General features: G+C 44.8%; 1 protein-coding gene across 1 annotated transcript in view; it reads left to right on the plus strand.

Annotated features, from left to right (window-relative positions):
* The window catches only part of STK11 (serine/threonine kinase 11), a 79,137-nt gene that overhangs the window by 22,345 nt on the left and 37,184 nt on the right, over positions 1–19,608 (plus strand). The window contains exons 2-6 of the mRNA XM_066635857.1: positions 5,434–5,517; positions 15,647–15,736; positions 16,891–17,023; positions 18,820–18,956; positions 19,455–19,582. Of these exons, the coding sequence (XP_066491954.1) occupies positions 5,434–5,517; positions 15,647–15,736; positions 16,891–17,023; positions 18,820–18,956; positions 19,455–19,582 (572 nt within the window). The remainder of the gene's footprint in view (positions 1–5,433; positions 5,518–15,646; positions 15,737–16,890; positions 17,024–18,819; positions 18,957–19,454; positions 19,583–19,608) is intronic.

Here is a 19,608-nt window from a genome sequence, read left to right on the forward strand (position 1 = left end):
GTTGTAAATTTGAATGGCTCTGTTGGTGGTTGTTTTTTTTTCCTTGAATTTTACATATTTATTTTGTATTTTTATATTGGGTCACTTCTATATAGTGAACAGGGGTGGCCAACCCTTGGCATTCCACATGCCACTTTTTATATAGAGAATCTTGAATGTGCCACTCCACCTTAACATCACTTTTAGTGATTACTATGATAGTTAAATAGAGCCTTGAAGGGCAGTATATCTCCAGAAGATACAGAGAAAGAAACACAGGAGTGCTGTATCATGTGGGCTGCCCTTTCAGCAGTGACACCTCAGCATTGCGCAGCAGCTGATGGTGGTGTTGGGAGAGCCCAAAGTCTGGATACAGATCTTCCATGAGCTGTATCTGGCCTGGGGGCTTTGTTTCACACCCTCTTAGTCAGGATTTCTTTGCAGATGATTTTCCCAAAGATGGTATCTCCCTGCCACCTGGGTTTACTTATCTCATTGGTCATCTTTGCACTGTTCCATTTGACTCCCATCACCTTCTACAACCTGCCCTTTGCCTCTTCAGCTCTTCACCAATCTGACCCTCTTAGGTAAGTGACTCGCCAGTTAGCAGAACACAGCACACTGGCATTTACCCTTTTGGTTTTTTCTCCTGTCCATTATTCTTTTCCCACCTTCCCATTTTCCAGCCACAGCAAATCAAGCAGAGTTGGGTAGCCACCCTGAGTGTACCCAAAACAGTGTTAGAAACTTGGGGGCATACTGTGTAAGGAGTAGCAAAGAAATCAAGCAAACCGTAAACTGCTGTGGTACTTTGTTGTTGTTCAAATGTTTTCAAAAATATATGATGACTTTGTGCATGCCACTTAGAAAGTGTCCGTGTGCCACTAGTGGCATGCATGCCATGGGTTGGCCACCCTGTAGTAAGATGTCATGGAGATCTTGATAGGGTTGACCAGTAGAATACGCAGCCTCCGTTAGCATATTCCCCCAGTCTCTTCTCTCTCCTGTCTACTTCCTACCACATGTTGGGAGCTGTTGCATTTGGGGATGGCATGTTGGCTAGTGTGGAGAGAGATGGGACTTTACTTCCTCTTTGAAGCTGATTGATTTCTGCATTTGAAGTTAGAGGAATTTTTTCTCAGGGCCTTGAGGTCTTCACTCTCCCCCACCTGCAGTGGGTAGCTTGACTTGCTTGCACGTGTCACCTTCAGTTGTTTATATTTTTCTGCAGCGCCTGCCCACCATATTTTTTTTTTTTGCCTTGGATTGTAAGAGACTGGTGAACAGATATTTCTACGTCATGCTACATGTCCGTGTGCCCAAATCCTCACTGCATCTGGGGATAGGGGAGATGGAGTTTATGGTGTGTTCGTGTGCGTGCATACAACTTGCTGAGTATAACAGTAGTTCTATAGCATCTCCCTTGAAGCTGCTGCCTGGAAGAGAGCTAAGGTGTAGATATCCTTTACCCTGGGAAGTGGACTAAGGGTGTCCAAGGGATGAGGAGACGTGTTCTGAAAAGCCAGCAAGCCACGCAAAGGAACAGGCTGTCCTTATACAGCATGGCTTTCTTGCTCTGGGAGCTGGAGCAACGAGTTCACTTTCTCTCTCTCTCCATTTGACATGCCAGCAGAGTCCTCTGACCAGCTGTTCTCCTTTCCTTGCTGACATAGCTCTGAACCGTTCTTCCTGTTTTTGCAGTTGCAGAACAATAATGGGGAGTGGAGGGGGAGGACGAAGATGCATGAAGCAAGAGAAATTTGCAAGAATTGGCTACGTTGAACCCTGGCAAGTTGATAGGTGCTTATGGCCAGAGAGCTGGCTTTTACACTTGAGGCACTCTCTAGCAAAGGGTGAGGTGCTGATTCTAAATCTAAACTTAAAAATGGTTTAGGCTACATATCTATCACCTGTGTCCATGCAGCAGTCATTATTGTTCCCACCTTTTATAAATGGAGAGAGGGAACTAATTATTGCACCATCCATGTATGTAGTAATTTACATAGAGTGAAAAGATGGTTCCTTGCCTTGAAGTGCCACAGTCAACACAAGGAAAACAACCGAGGAAGGGGAGTAAATATGATCTACTTGTCAGTGGCAGCTATTAGACTTTGGACTTGGGGCTTCCACATCACTGTCCACCTTTCTGTCCACTGGATGAGATGAAGCTTTGGAGTGAAGGAGAAATTGCTTGTTAGATTGCCAGACTTATTTAATTTCTTCTCTTTGAGTTAGTGATACTGGTGAGCCTCCGTATGCTCCAAGCAGTCGTGTTCAGCAGGCAGCAGTGAGAGAGTGAATCTTGAGTCCAAGTGGTGCCAGGGAGTGAGTGAACTGATCCAAAGCAGCAAACAAGGTTGGAGGAACTTAGGCTGTTCGGGTCATTGTATCAGAGGTGAATTACTTAATGAGGAATCAGCCCTGAGGCTGGGACATTATAGAACCTGGTGGGCCAGAATTGACAGCTGAGGGTCAGCTGACTGGTCAGGCTGGTACTGACCCTGAAGCACTGAGCTCAGTCTGCCACGTCTGCTGTAAATGGTCTACCTTGATACACTGGTGGAGCAGAAGGTTAAGGTTAAGAACTTGAATGTTGAGAACCCTAGTTTGAAATACATTCCCCCTCCAGCACCTTACAGATATCAGATTTTTTAGAAAATGTATATTGTGGGGCCCTCCCATCTCCTCCAAAACTTCTTAAACTGAAGTGATGGGGAAGAGGTGCCCAGGCTCCTATAACACTGGCTTCCATGGAGTCCAGCTGCTTTGCACATTTGTTTTGGCAAGGGAAAGATGGGGTGTAAATTCATTAGTAAATGGGAGGGAATGGCTTATTGGTTAGCGGCCTGTGGGCCTAAAGGGTCCCTCTGAGGCAAAAGCTGCAGAGATGTGGGGAGAGGGCTGGAGATGAATCATCATGGTGTTTCTACCTAGCTCTACCTTCAAATTGCTTGTGTTGACATAATAGAATTCCCATGTTTATCCTTACAAAATCTCTGTCAGATAGGTTTGGCCAGTAGTTCCCATACTTTTTAGAGGCAGTTGAGGCTGCTGTCTGATTTATAAATGCCAAGGGTTGTGGCTTTAGTGGTGATTGGGCAGCAGTGCCTGCCAGGTAGCAGCTTGTTTAACCCTTGATGCACATAGTTTAATCTGCCCTGTCAATTTTGCAAACCAAAAATTGGGTCACAACTGAGAAATGCTGGGTTAGGAAGAGTGTGTGCATTTTGCCTGAGGCAGGCCTGTAATATTGATAAGCAGAGGTGTGAACTAGGGCTTCTGTTTTCCACATCTGGCATTATGCATTTTTTTGCATTTTTTTAGATTGTGAGCCCTTTTGGGACAGGGAGCCATTTAGTTATTTGATTTTTCTCTGTAAACCGCTTTGTGAACTTTTAGTTGAAAAGCAGTATATAAATACTGTTAATGTTAATAATATGCTACTCAGTACTGTGAAAAAACAGTTGGTCACAGCAAGCAAACTCTGGGGTTCACATTTTGAAGTTGATTAGGGAGCACCCAGAATCCTTGATGCTGAAATTTTAATGCCTGTTCTCTGGTTTTGCATGGTAGAAGTCAAATATGAAGGGAGAAGGCAGAAGCAAGTAACAGTTGAGAGGCTGTTCCCCTTTTGGGGCCAGTGCAAGCGATACTGAAAGAGATGAACACTCCATGGTACTCCCTGCAATAAAACAGCTATGACATTTGTAACATCATTACAATCTAATTTGGGTTCTCAAACTTCTTATCGTGGTGACCCACTGCATTGTATGTGATGGATCCAGGGCCTGCCAAGGCCAGCTTTGCCAAAGCTGCAAAGTAAAATGTGTACAACCTGACAGTCACTTCGGGGCTGTGCCAATGCACAAACCAACTTCATTTATTGCATCGCACCACGGTTCTCAAACTGTGTGTGGTGACCTGTTGATGGGTCATGACCTGATTCTTGGTTCAGGAAGTGGTACAGTGTGGCCAGTGAAGCAGATTGCACATGGGCCCAACCTGGAAGCGACTGCCAGCTCACGCTTCATTTGATTCTGCAGGTTTGTGATCACCTCAGGCCTGCAACCCACCCAAAATTGGGTTGTAACCCACAGCATTTAACAAATTCTGACCTAACTTTTCTGAAGCAAAAAGGTGCAAAAGAGTACAAAAGCTTGTTGCTGTGTGTGTGTGGGGGGGGGACGACACCGAAAGTATCTTCTGCTCACATCTAGGGGGTATTCTGAGGCCCCGGGAGGCCAGACTTGAACCATCCAGCGTGACTGGAAGACATTTCCAGTTGCATCTGGAGGTTCTCTGAGCCCCCCCCCCCATTTTGGTCTCTGCAAGGGTCCAGGAACAAATCCTCAGCAGATACCGAGGGCCAACCTGTGTTGCTCTAGCTTAAAAATTCATAAAATGACATTAAAATACTAAAAATACAGATATGGTCATAAATAAATGTAACAGAGTAGCAAGAACGTCATAAGTGGCCTATTAAAAACAGTGAATTGACTTCTGGAAGGTCTGGGCAAATCAAAAGATCTTTGCCGACACAGGACATTGTTGCATTTGATAGCAGGCAAACCTACCTGGGGAACGATTTTAGGGTCCCGTAACAGTTCTTCTTTCTAGTTGCCTAATTTAAGGAGATCTCTGAGAAGCAACTTGATTTATGAATGTAACTTTTGGACAGGTTAATGTGGGAGAAGGGCTCATCAGATATCCAAAGTCCCAAACTGTTTCCAGGTTTAAAGAAAAGCACTAGCCCAGGGGTGTCAAACATAAGGGCTGAGGGCCATATGCGACCTTTGGAAGCAATTTCTTCAGCTCCCGTTATAATTTGGTTCTCCCAGCTTGATAATTGGGCTCTCTTATATCTTGAAAATATTAACAATATTTGCACATTTTCTCTTATGTCATTTGCATCTAGTGAGTTTCTGTGTGAGAACAAAGTGCTTATTTTTGGCCATCATCTGCTTAATGATGTCACTTCTGGCACCATAAATGCTAACCTTGGTCCTCTGTATGAAACTAGTTTGACATCCCTGCACTAGTCCTTTCAATTGTGACCAGAAATGTATCAGTAGCCAGTGACATTTTTTGAGAACTGCCATGATATATAATTGCTGTAGCCTGCTGTATTCAGAATGAACAGCGGTCTTAAAGGCAGCCCCGAGTGCTACATATTGTAGTAGTCTCATCTGGAGATTAGCCTGGACCACTGTGGCAAGGTTACCTCTGTTGAGAAGACTGTAGGTGATGTATTGACTATAACTGGTGGAAGGCACTTCGTACCACAGAAACTAGTTGAGCTTTCTGTGTCAATGTTGGATCCCTCAGCACCCCAGAACTGCACACCTTATTTGTAAGGAGGAGCTGACTCCTGCTAAGAAACTTGCTGCTGAATGGCAGAGAGCTTGTTTGGTTTGTTTTGGTGATGCATATATCTTTCACATTCTCTCCCTCCAGGGAAATACAACTCCTACGGCGGTTACGGCACAAAAACGTTATCCAACTAGTTGACGTCTTGTATAACGAAGAGAAGCAGAAGATATATCCTTTTTCCTGTGTGTATTGCTGAGTTCTTCATAAAGAGATCTGAATCCTGTGGATTTCTTTCTCCTTGAACACTGTATGACCCTTTTGCTTCTGAAGCCCTTCCATTTCTACATATGAAACTGACTTGTACTGAGTAAAGCCCTTGGTCCATCCATACTGACTGGCAGTTGCTTCCCTGGGTTTCCAGCCTTTCCATCTGAGATCCTTTTAGCTGGAGATGTTGGGAAACAAATCTGGGACCTTCCTGAGAATCTTCCTTGTGCCAAGTCAGCCCCATTGGTCCATCTCACCTAGTACTGCCTCCTCTAATTGGCAGTGGTTCTGAGAAAGAAAGTTGTCTTTTCTAGTGCTACATCCTGAGATTGATTTAACTAGAGGTGCCCAAGAATTAAATGCATGCATGCATGCAAAGCAGATGCTTTTCTACCGAGTTGCTTCCCCTCTGGGATTCTCTCCAGTAATGTAGTGTTCTTTAGACAGTGAAGCACTGGAGACTGTTTTTTTTTTTAATGATGAGTTTCAAAACAGTGTTGGTTAGATACTGCACACAGACCCTTATGTTTCACAAGGCCAGGAGGCAATTTCAGCCCCTGGAATCTGTTGAAGCAGGTATGGGCATTGGCTGATAGTTCTTAGCTCATGAGTTAATTAGCTATACTTTCCTGCCTTGCTCTGGAAAAGGAAAACTGGACAAACTGCTGGATTTCCTCATAATAAGGTTGCTGCACTTTAATAAGTGTAGCTTTAGACTGCTGAACTATGGCCCTGTGAGTTGGGCTGTTGTCTCAGTTCTGCCTTTTGAAATGCACCGACATTGATTGTGCTGTACCTGTGGTTTGCTTTTGGGACACTACCCTCTTAAGGAGGGTAGCAACCCAACCAGGGACCAATGGGTGCCATTAGTATGGCACTTTTGGGTTTTGCTTGCTGCCACTGTCACATGCAGGTAATTTAAAAAGGAGTTTTTTTTACATTCCCACATTTGTTGGCAGTGGCAGCAGCAAAACCTGGAAGTGTCATGTTAACGGCATCTATGGATCCCAAGTCAGGTTGCTACCCTCCTTAAGTCATTTCTACCCAATGTTGCATATATGCAACAGGAATCAAATGTGCACACCTGTGGGCTGGGCAGAAATGGGTTAAGAAGGTAGTGCTTGACTGAAGGTTGGGAACCTCTGATCTTGCATGCCATTAGCAACTCTCCAGGATTTTAGGCAGAGAATGTTATTTTCCAGCCCTGCCTGGGGATGCTCTTGAACCTGTGGCTTAATTGTCCAGTGGCTGGTAGGCTGTTCTTTTAGACAGTTGTCATTTTAAAGGGAAGTTGTGCGGAGTGGGAAAGAATCCCTTAAAGTGAGTAGCCAAAATGAGAATTTTGGCTCATGTTCAGGCTTAATTCTCTCTCTGGCCTAAAGGTTTTGCTTGAGAACATAATGAAGGATTCCCTCTTTTCCTGTCTCTCTTCCGTCCTCTGCCCTAGTAACTCTTTTACTAAATTAATACAGTTGGCAAACATGCTTCAGTTTCTGTGAAATCTCAAAACATTTTTCAGTGTCTGAAGCAGTTCAGTGCTTTCAGTATCTGGACAGAAGTCTGCTGCTGTTCTTGCTTGCACTTTTCATTCATGGGGCACTGCAGCAGTATATATACATGTGATACATATGTGGTAGACTATGTATAAGGCCCCAGACTTAGTCCCCAGAGGAAAAGGAAGAGCAAGTGAAGGCCTAAGTCACTTCATACCAGAAAGGAACCATATGGCTGGCAGCTCCAAAAAGTAGGGCTCATACTTGGTCCCTGAAGTTCCTAGAACTGAAACAAGGTCTCTAAAATTCCCTTTTAAAAAACCTATATTCCTAAAAGTCTTTAAAATTTTTTTTATGATTTTCAGTATAATTTTTGGGCAAGTTGCAACAATTCAGGCCCAATGTCTTTAAAAGTTGGTAAGTTTCAACCTGGATGTGAAGGGAAAGTGAAAATCCAGGCTTGCCAAAATCCTGTTTTGGATACCAGTTAAGTAATTTTGGGAACACTATTTGTAGCAGTGATAGTTCTTGCCAGAGACTAGGTAACAATCCTGTCAGTGCTGCTGAAGGGATAACAGCCTAGTACAGCTTGATTGAAAACTCAAAACATGAATAAGTTCTGGGGGAGGGGGAAGGGCAGAAGACTGCCTTAGAGCAGTGGTTCTGCTTACTTCTCCACCTTGGAAAGTATTGGTGGGGCAAGGCCCTGACAGCGCTGCAGTGATTATGGTGCTGCTGGGTGCAAGGGATTTTTACACTTACCTGTGGGGTTGCACTGGCCTCTGGGAGGCTCACAGTTCACTCTGTGGGCCTCCCCGCTGCTGCAAAAGCTCCAGTCAATGGAAGTAGGCTCCGATCAGGTAACTGCAAGCTTCCTGGAGGCCAGTGCAACCCACCAAGTAAGTGTAAAAACATCTTCCTGCTGATGGTGCTGCAATTGCTACAGAAGTGGGTCATCCATTTCTGGACCACTCTCCTTAAGGGGGAATGGCCCTCTTCTGGTTCCCTGGTGGGTTGCAACCCACCAGTTTGGGAACCGCTGCTTTAGAGATAAGTCAGCCAAACATAAGAAGAGTCCTGCTGGATCAGGCCAAGAGGTATGTAGTTCAACTTCCTCTGTCTTACGGTGGCCCACCAGATGCTTCAGGGAATACATAAGACAGCAAGATATCTGCTTCCTGTTGCCACACCCTTGAACCTGGCATTAGGAGAAAGGCTGCCCCTAAAACTAGGAGGCTTCATACAGTTGTTATGTTTTGTAACTTGTGATTGACTTTTCTCCATAAACCTATCCAGTCCCCTTTGAAAGATACCTAGGCCAAGTGCTGTCACCACATATTATGGCAAAGAGTTCCATAGATTACAGCCTGAATAAATATTTCCTCTTGTCTGTTCTCGCTCTCCTGCCAGTCAATTTTAGTTGGTGTCCCCTGATGCTGGTGTCCAGGAACAAGAACTTCATTCAATCCACTCTGTCCATCCCCTGCATCATTTTATTTCTCAGTTTCATTCCCCCTCAACTGTCCTTTTTTCTAGAGAGCTCCAAACACTGTAACCTTTCCTCATAAGGGAAGTGCCCCAGCCCACTAATCATTTTGGTCACTCTTTTCTGCGCCTTTTCAAGTTCCACTATATCCTTTTTGAGAAATAGTGACCAGAACTGTAGGCAGTACTCCAGTTGACCTTCCCATCAATTTGTACAGTGGCATTTGCCATTTTATTTTCAATATTTTTTATCACAAGAATGGAATTGGCCTTCTTCACAGCTGCCTCACATTGGTTTGGCACTTTCATCAGTGTCCACCAGCAGTCCAAGATCTCTCTCCTGATATGTCACTGACAGCTCAGAACCTATAATTGTTTATGCAGAGTTCTGAATTTTTATCCAGATGGGCATTACTTTACACTTACTTACACTGAAACACATCTGCCATTTTGCTGCCCAGTTTGGAGAGATCCTTCTGGAGCTCTTCACAATTCCTTCTAGTTTTTACCAACCAGAAAAGTTTTGTGTCCTCCACAACTTGATCACGTCACTGCTTATCCTTGTCTCCAGGTCATTTATGAACAAGTTGAAAAGCACCGGTCCTAGACAGATCCTTGGAACACACCACTTTTCACCTCTCTGCACTGTGAAAATTGCCCATTGACACCCACTCTCTGTTTCCTGGTCTTCAATCAGTTCCTAATCCATTAGCAGACCTGGTCTATGAAGTACAGTCTCCCCAGCAGCACTGGGAGGGAAGATGATGGTAGCATTGAGAGTGGCCTCTAAAAGGGGGGTGGTGTATGGCCTTGACTCTTACAGGGCAGGGCAGAAAAGGAACACCCATCTCTGGCACCTGATAAACTTACCAGATGCCACCTCCCTCAGAGCCATTGAAAGGAGGCTGCCAGACTTCACTGAAGACTTGATCACATGGGACCACACTTAAGTCTAAGGACAGGATCTGGCTGGTTAATAAACTGGGTATAACATTAAAAAGGTGGCAGAGCAGCTTTTAAACTGATCCCTGGGGGAAGGCCGACAGGAGCCGAGGGGCATCCGGTTCGGGACTCCTCATCCCTATGGGATGAGGATGGGGAGGTTAGAGAACAACAAGACAAAGGCAGGGTAGGAGAAGAAATTGGGAAAGGTAGGGAGATGGGATGTGATAGACAGTTTGGCACAATGAGAGGATGCGGGGACAAAGGAGCGAATAAGCAGCCCATCCTGGGGCATTCCGTGTATAAATGCTTTTATGCGAATGCCCGAAGTCTACGAGCAAAGGTGGGAGAACTGGAATGTCTGGTGACAAGGGAAAATATTGACATAGTGGGCATAACGGAAACCTGGTGGAATGCGGAGAATCAGTGGGATACCGCAATCCCGGGCTATAAACTCTACAGGAGGGACAGGCAGGGGCGTGTTGGAGGTGGGGTGGCCCTTTATGTTAAGGAAGGGATAGAATCCAGCAAAGTAGAGATTGAAGGTGGGTCCGACTCCACCGTAGAATCTCTGTGGGTTAAATTACCAGGCTTGAGCAGCGATGTAATACTGGGGGTGTGCTATCGTCCTCCAGACCAGAAATCTGATGGGGACCTTGAAATGAGGAAACAGATCAGGGAGGTGACAAGGAAGGACAGGGTTGTAATCATGGGGGACTTCAATTATCCTCATATTGACTGGGTCAATTTGTGTTCTGGTCACGATAAGGAAACCGGATTTCTTGACGTGCTAAATGACTGTGGCTTAGATCAGCTAGTCACGGAGCCCACCAGAGGACAGGTGACTCTGGATTTAATTTTGTGCGGTACGCAGGACCTGGTTAGAGATGTAAATGTTACTGAGCCATTGGGGAACAGTGATCATGCTGCGATCCGTTTTGACGTGCACGTTGGGGGAAGAATACCAGGCAAATCTCTAACAAAAACCCTTGACTTCCGACGGGCGGACTTCCCTCAAATGAGGAGGCTGGTTAGAAGGAGGTTGAAAGGGAGGGTAAAAAGAGTCCAGTCTCTCCAGAGTGCATGGAGACTGCTTAAAACAACAGTAATAGAGGCCCAGCAGAGGTGTATACCGCAAAGAAAGAAGGGTTCCACTAAATCCAGGAGGGTGCCCGCATGGCTAACCAGCCAAGTTAGAGAGGCTGTGAAGGGCAAGGAAGCTTCCTTCCGTAAATGGAAGTCTTGCCCTAATGAAGAGAATAAAAAGGAACATAAACTGTGGCAAAAGAAATGTAAGAAGGTGATAGGGGAGGCCAAGCGAGACTATGAGGAACGCATGGCCAGCAACATTAAGGGGAATAATAAAAGCTTCTTCAAATATGTTAGAAGCAGGAAACCCGCCAGAGAAGCGGTTGGCCCTCTGGATGGTGAGGGAGGGAAAGGGGAGATAAAAGGAGACTTAGAGATGGCAGAGAAATTAAATGAGTTCTTTGCATCTGTCTTCACGGCAGAAGACCTCGGGCAGATACCGCTGCCCGAACGGCCCCTCCTAACCGAGGAGTTAAGTCAGATAGAGGTTAAAAGAGAAGATGTTTCAGACCTCATTGATAAATTAAAGATCAATAAGTCACCGGGCCCTGATGGCATACACCCAAGGGTTATTAAGGAATTGAAGAATGAAGTTGCAGATCTCTTGACTAAGGTATGCAACTTGTCCCTCAAAACGGCCATGGTGCCAGAAGATTGGAGGATAGCAAATGTCACGCCTATTTTTAAAAAGGGAAAGAGGGGGGACCCGGGAAACTATAGGCCGGTCAGCCTAACATCCATACCGGGTAAGATGGTGGAATGCCTCATCAAAGATAGGATCTCAAAACACATAGACGGACAGGCCTTGCTGAGGGAGAGTCAGCATGGCTTCTGTAAGGGTAAGTCTTGCCTCACAAACCTTATAGAATTCTTTGAAAAGGTCAACAGGCATGTGGATGCGGGAGAACCCGTGGACATTATATATCTGGACTTTCAGAAGGCGTTTGACACGGTCCCTCACCAAAGGCTACTGAAAAAACTCCACAGTCAGGGAATTAGAGGACAGGTCCTCTCCTGGATTGAGAACTGGTTGGAGGCCAGGAAGCAGAGAGTGGGTGTCAATGGGCAATTTTCACAATGGAGAGAGGTGAAAAGCGGTGTGCCCCAAGGATCTGTCCTGGGACCGGTGCTTTTCAACCTCTTCATAAATGACCTGGAGACAGGATTGAGCAGTGAAGTGGCTAAGTTTGCAGATGACACCAAACTTTTCCGAGTGGTAAAGACCAGAAGTGCTTGTGAGGAGCTCCAGAAGGATCTCTCCAGACTGGCAGAATGGGCAGCAAAATGGCAGATGCGCTTCAATGTCAGTAAGTGTAAAGTCATGCACATTGGGGCAAAAAATCAAAACTTTAGATATAGGCTGATGGGTTCTGAGCTGTCTGTGACAGATCAGGAGAGAGATCTTGGGGTGGTGGTGGACAGGTCGATGAAAGTGTCGACCCAATGTGCGGCGGCAGTGAAGAAGGCCAATTCTATGCTTGGGATCATTAGGAAGGGTATTGAGAACAAAACGGTTAGTATTAAAATGCCGTTGTACAAATCTATGGTAAGGCCACACCTGGAGTATTGTGTCCAGTTCTGGTCGCCGCATCTCAAAAAAGACATAGTGGAAATGGAAAAGGTGCAAAAGAGAGCAACTAAGATGATTACGGGGCTGGGGCACCTTCCTTATGAGGAAAGGCTACGGCGTTTGGGCCTCTTCAGCCTAGAAAAGAGACGCTTGAGGGGGGACATGATTGAGACATACAAAATTATGCAGGGGATGGACAGAGTGGATAGGGAGATGCTCTTTACACTCTCACATAATACCAGAACCAGGGGACATCCACTAAAATTGAGTGTTGGGCGGGTTAGGACAGACAAAAGAAAATATTTCTTTACTCAGCGCGTGGTCGGTCTGTGGAACTCCTTGCCACAGGATGTGGTGCTGGCGTCTAGCCTAGACGCCTTTAAAAGGGGATTGGATGAGTTTCTGGAGGAAAAATCCATTATGGGGTACAAGCCATGATGTGTATGCGCAACCTCCTGATTTTAGGAATGGGTTAAGTCAGAATGCCAGATGTAGGGGAGAGCACCAGGATGAGGTCTCTTGTTATCTGGTGTGCTCCCTGGGGCATTTGGTGGGCCGCTGTGAGATACAGGAAGCTGGACTAGATGGGCCTATGGCCTGATCCAGTGGGGCTGTTCTTATGTTCTTATGTTCTTATGGGTAAGTTTCCAACTGGGTAAACTGGGAAGTATCCAAGCTCCCCCCCGCCCACTGCACATGCTACCGATGACCCACCCCTAGCCATCTAGTGGGCATAGCCTTCTTTATTTTTTTATAACTATAATTTTATTTTAAAACACAAGAAATTAACAAATACAAACTCAAAGTTAGAAATAAAAATGAAAATAAAACAGGTATTGAAAGTTGTGTGGCGCTCTAAATCTACGTTGCTTTGTTAGTCTACAAAATCTTACAACGTATTAGGTATCGTATCTTAAATGTCCTATTAGTGCACTAAAATAACTTTTTTCTTCTTTCTCTGTTCTTGAAAATGTATCTTTCAGTTATTTACTCATCAAATCCATAATTCCTTTAGCCCATTTTCCTTTGTGCACATGAAGTCCGTGAATGGTTTCCAATTAATTGTCCATAGAAGTCTTTACTAACTTCTTTAAGGAAAATCACAAGTTTATCCATTTCAGCAAGGTTCAATATCTTTACCCACCATTCTTCAACTGAAGGTATCTCTGAAACCTTCTAGTACTTAGCATACAATATTCTTGCAGCAGTTGTCATATATAAAACTTTCTGAATCAAATCATCAAATATTCCAAACAAAAAAAACTTCTGATTTCATTTGTAAACTTACCTTAAATATCAATTGCATTTGCTGGTATATTGAAGTCCAAAATTTTTTTAACTTTGGTACAAGTCCACCACATATGATAGAATGTTCCTTCTTGTCGTTTACACTTCCAACATCTATTCAGGACATTTTCATATATTTTTGCTAATTTAACTGGTGTTGTATACCATCTATACAAAAATTCTAAGATTTACATTTAATGTAAATTTTAATCTTTTGTTCCATAGGTTGTCCCATTGATATCTCATGGCCAATGTTTCTCACCCTTAACCTGTTCCTCTTCTGTCTTAAATTTTAACAATAACTTACACATTTTGGTTATAGGCAGGTCTAGCCTTCTTATTGATTGGAAAGGGTCACCATACTGTTCGAAAGGGAGAGGTCAGACCTTCTTCACTTCTAGAGTCCATTTTGGATGTAGGAGAGCAGAAAGGAGGAACCATTCTATACCAGACCCAGTATTGGGTGAATGCTGGAGATAGTGTTAGAGAGTAAGAACTTAGTGTGTGTTGTTCTTATTCTGTTTGTGTTTTGTATTTCTGCCTAAAGTATCTTTTGGGGGGAAGGTTTGTCTAAATCTGGCCTAGCTGCTTGCCAGCTACCAGAGTGGGACTCAGCCTAACAGGGTCTTGACAGTATGCCCTAATAATGGAGGAGGCACAAGGGCAGCAAAATGGGGAAAGCCCAGGTTCCGTAACATAAGAACATGAGCCCTGCTGGATCAGGCCAAAGGCCCATCTAATCCAACTTCCTGTATCTCAGTGGCCCACCAGATGCCTCAGGGAGCTTGACAAGACAACAAGATCCCTGCATCCTGTTGCCAATCCCTTGCACCTGGCATTCTGAGGTAGCGCACTTCTAAAACCAAAAGGTTGCACCTACCCATCATGGCTTGTAACCCATGATGGACATTTCTTCTGGAAATCTGTCCAATCCCCATCTAGGCCAAACACAGTCATCACATTCTGTGGCAAGGAGTTCCACGCTGGGTAAAGAAATATTTTCTTTTGTCTGTTCGAACTTTCCTAACCCTCGGTTTTAGTGAATGTGTCTGGTTCTGTGAGTGCCATTTTTGTTGTTCCTGTAGTTTTTATGCGGTCCCTTTTTTGACCTGAAAATACCCCAAAGTCTCTAAAATATGCCTGCATATAGGCATATAGAGTATGAACCCTGCAAAAAGCATGTCTGTATCTCACTGTGTTGATTACTGGCATTATTTGCAGATGGCAGGGAGGGCACAGCTCAAAACAGCTCCAGGTAGGTGCCTTTACATAATTTGTCATTGGCTCAGTAGAATCTCCATATTTAGAGACAGTCTGCTTCTAAGGACCAAATACTGACAACCACAGCTCAGTAATGGAGCACTTGCTGTGCATGCAGAAGATTCCAAGTTCAGTCCTTGGCATTGCTAGCTAGGGCTGTGAAAGACTTGTCTGAATCCTTAGTGAGCTACTACCTATCAGTGTAAACAATACTAAGTTGGCTAATCACCCCTGCTAACTGGTTAAGAGGCACTTTTTCAAGTGGGTGCTCCTCTTTTATTCAGCAGGGGGAGAGTAACTGGCCCACCTCACCCCAGCAGTGTCTTTTCTAGTGGCTGTCTGCTGGTGTTGCATCTATTTAGATTGTGAGCCCTTTGGGGACAGGGAGCCATTAGATATTTGATTTTCTCTGTAAACCGCTTTGTGAACTTTTTGTTGAAAAGCGGTATATTAATACTGTTGTTGTTGTTGTTGAATCAAAGAACTAATTCAGTAGAAGACAGTTCTATATGTTCAGCATAGTCAGGGTTCATCCTGTCATTTCTTGCTAACACGGGGTTCAAGATACTCGGCTTTGAAACGTTCCTATGCTTTAAGAATGTAAAAATGCACTCAAAAGCATATGAGAAATGCCTGATCTCAGAAGCCCTGCAAAATAGGGTGATGGGGAGTCTTAGGAGAATTTCCAGGGACAGAACAATGCAAAGCAAGCAGAGAGATGCATATCTACAATTTTTATTCAAGTTGCAAGGCTTTTTTGGGGTGCAAAAGTTTGCCCTTAAAGTTGCTGTCCTTTGACTGTCATGTACGAGTTGGGCTGACCAGCAAGTGGGAACTTCTCACAGCTATACATTCATGCAGCAGTCTTTTGGGGCAGTATGTTTTGGGTGTGGGAGTGTTCTTTCCACTGAACTGTATGTTCAGTCTAACCTCACATGCTTCTTTAACTCTGCCTCTCTCTCACGTATATGGTCATGGAGTACTGTGTGTGTGGCATGCAGGAGATGTTGGACAGCGTCTTGGACAAAAAGTTCCCAGTCTTTCAAGCACATGGGTAAGTTGGTGCAGAAACACCTTTGGGTACTTCTCTGTCAGAGACTTGGTGTGCTGAGCATACCTAGGGTTACCAGATTGTGCCCTTAATCTTGCAATGATATACAGGTAAAACTTCAACCAACACTCCAGCCAGGTATGCTTAGGGTTACCAGATATGAAGTGGAACAGAGTGCCTATACCTTTTAACAATTGTGTAGAAGAGGGAATTTTGGCAGTTGCAGCTTAACATGAAACATGCCAAAATTCTCTCTCCTATACAGTGGTTAAAGGTATAGGCACTCTGTCCCACTTCATATCTGGTAACCCTAAGCATACCTGGCTGGAGTGTTGGTTGAAGTTTTACCTGTATATCATTGCAAGATTAAGGGCACAATCCAAACTGGGAGTTAGGCTGGCACAAGTCCCTTGTGCTGACCCAGGGGTGTCGTGAAAGTGCTGTAAAGGACTTGCATCGGCCTAACTGCGCTGTTGTGGGCCCCGGGGATGGTGGGTTTGTGCTGGCCTAGCTCGGCCAGAGCAGGGTTCTGGGGAGGGTGAGGAGGAGGTGTTTGGGGGCAGGGGGGAGGGCGGGAAGTCCCGGGGGGTGGGCAAGCAGGGAGCAGTTATGCAGGTTTCCATCCCAGTTCCCTGAGCAGTGTGGAGCAGCTCCAAGTCACTCTGTTCTCAGAATTGTGTCACCTCCTGAGGTGGTGCAGGTCCAAGGAGACCTCCTGTGCTTAATTGCTACATTTATACTGTATAGTGTTTCCTCTGTATCTATGCTCTTTGCTTACATTGTAAGGTAGGCCACTATTATTCCCCATGGAGGTGGAGAGTGAGCATTGCTAGTGACCACTTAGCAAGTGAGTATATATATCCTGTCTTTCATCATGGAGCTTATGGTAGCCTACATGAGGTTCACAAGCAATCTTTCTCCGAGTGACTGAACAAACCTAGACATGTTTAGCTTCTGCAAGGTGGCTGTCTCATGTGCCTCCAGTTCATATCCTGGAGCTCATAGCAGAGGTGAGATTTGAACCAGGGATCTCCTGATTTGTAGCTCAGTATCTTGACCATTGCCATACACTATCTGTACTTCATTACAATGAATCTCCATGTATTTGCTGTCTCACCCTTTTTAATGCTGCTTTTCTCTCCCCCCTCTCTATGCAGATACTTTTGCCAACTTATAGACGGCTTGGAATACCTGCATAGCCAAGGGATTGTCCACAAAGATATCAAACCAGGGAACCTCCTGCTAACAACCAATGGGACACTAAAGATATCTGATCTGGGTGTGGCAGAGGTATGACCTTTGTGCTTCCAAGCTTTGTGTGCAAGGACTGTTGTGTACATTGTAAACATCTGGCTGCAAAATACTGGTGTGAGTTTGGGTCAGCAGTACTGGTGATCCAGTAAAGCACCAGCCTTACCCTCTTTGCTGGGCATTTTAAGTTTCATGCACTGGAAGAAGTTGGGGGGAGAACATAGGTAAAGTTGAAGTAGCCCAAGACACCCACTGTAGTAGTACTGCAGCATACTGCAAGGCAATCCTGGCTGACACCTACTCGAAAAAATCGTACAGTTGATCTTTGGTCAATGAATTACAGGGGGGCTTCAATATTCATGGATACTGTATCCATGGATTCAGTTATTCGGGGTCTGCAGCCCCCCTGGCCATCCCCTCCAGAAGCGAGGGGAACTCTGTTCACCTTTTCTCAAGAGTGGCTTCTGAGCTCAGAAGAGGCCATGGACAGTCTATGCATGGCTTCTGCTGAGCTCAGGCTGAGCTTAGCAGCTCAAAACACGTGATTTTTTGTTTCATGGAGAAACCGGAAGTGACATTTTTAATGCCTTATAAAGCATTAGGAGGCCTGCAAAGCTCTCTGAGGCTTCCTAATGCCTTATAAGGCATTAAAAATGTCACTTCTGGTTTCTCCATGAAACAAAAAATCACATGTTTTGAGCTGCTGAGCTCAACCTGAGCCTGGCAGAGGCTGTGGACGGATGTCTGCGGCCTCTGCTGAACTCAGAAGCCTCTTCAGAGGGGAGAAGAGCCAGGCTCCCCTTGCTTCCGGAGGATCCAGACCGCGGCGACGGGCATTCACCCATATCTGCCATTTCAGCTATCCGTGGGGGGTTCAGAATGGAACCCCTGTAGATAAAGGGGTACAACTATAATATATTTTTGCATCTGAGCAAAAACAGTTCCTGAGCAAAACATATGGCCTTTGGTTTTTTAGATGTACACATGTTGTAGTGTTCATCATTTAAGAGGCATTCTCTTCTGAGAGAAGGGGGAATGCCTCTTATAAGATTATGTTCACACCCATGTGTCATAACAATCATGGAGGCATTCCTTTCTATATGTGAGAGAAAAAGAATGCTGAAATAGTACAAGTCCTCATCTTTGTTTAAATAAGTGTCATAAAATATTTTTTAATTGATTAATATAACTGATTTGGGTTTTAGAGTTTAATCACACTGAACCTAGACTTGGACCTAGACTACCTAAGGGAACATTAGTTCCCACGAGACTCTTGGGTCAATTACTCTCTGCAAATAGAAGACCAGGCTAGGTCTTGAATGCCCCATAAGATGGTCAAAAATGCATTGTCCCTTTGTTAGATTTTTGAGGTTGTGACCAGCCGGTCTCCAACATCCTGCTTACAGTTGTTTGACACCAGAACCTGACTTAAACTTAAGTCAATAGAAAGCTGATATCTTTTCAAGAAAGTTCAAATCAGAAGGGAGGAGGTGGTTGCTTAATTCTAGAGCTTTACCTGCAGGAGGCCCTAGGTTCAATCCTTGGTATTTCCAGGCAAGGCTGGCAAAGAGACCTTTCTGAAATCCTGGAACGCTGCTGCCAGTTGAAGCATACCGCACTGGGCTAGATGGACCAATGATTTGACTCTGTATACGGCAGCTTGTGGTTCGGTATCTTGTGGTTATCTTTCAGCATCTATGAAGTGTTAAGTGTTATATTTTCTGCACCTCTTGACTAGGCTCAGTATGGGGTAGAAACCCAAGCATTCTCCTCCTGCTCGCATACTTTAGGCCCACACCTTTGACTGAAATGCTGATCCTGTTTCCCTGTTGCAGGCATTGCATCCTTTTGCTGAGGACGACATGTGCCGAACAAGTCAGGGATCACCTGCTTTCCAGCCACCAGAAATTGCCAATGGCCTTGATACCTTTTCTGGCTTCAAAGTGGATATTTGGTCAGCAGGGGTCACGTTGTAAGTATTTTGGAATGCAAAAATAGAAACTGAATGCTTATGCCTGCATGAAGGAGAGCAGTAGGTCCTCCTCAGGGCCCCTCCTTTCAACGATTAGGTGTACTGTGAATCAATTACAAAATGGGGCAGGAGGAAGGAAGAGAGAGAGAGGTGGAAGTTACGGACCATCAGTGGGAATAGTGGGTGGGCCAGGTTTCTCATTGTCAGAATATTGCTTACCACAAGCAGCAGGCTGAACACTATCACCCCAGCACATCTGACCATCCCTTTCTGGCAGCTCTGGCTATCACTTCCCAGCCCTCACTCTCCTTTCTCCTTGTTGCTTGAAGCATTTGATGGGAGGAAATTGAAAGAGATGGAAGTGATTTCTCATCTCTTTTCCACAAGTTGTTTTAGAGAGTGCCTGGCACAGGGATGCAAGAAAGTGCATCTCTGTAAATTGAGATGCCTCATTTTCCCACCCTTTCCAATGGTGTGACCTTTCTTCCCTCTTTACAGATATAATATTACAACTGGTCTTTATCCTTTTGAGGGTGATAATATTTATAAATTATTTGAAAACATTGGGAAAGGGGACTACACAATTCCAGAGGATTGCGGTGCTCCACTCTCTGATCTACTTAGAGGTAAGTCTCCCTCTGTCAAAGGAGGG

Source organism: Tiliqua scincoides, chromosome 8, assembly GCF_035046505.1.
Source record: "Tiliqua scincoides isolate rTilSci1 chromosome 8, rTilSci1.hap2, whole genome shotgun sequence".
Classification (NCBI taxonomy): Eukaryota; Metazoa; Chordata; class Lepidosauria; order Squamata; family Scincidae; genus Tiliqua; species Tiliqua scincoides.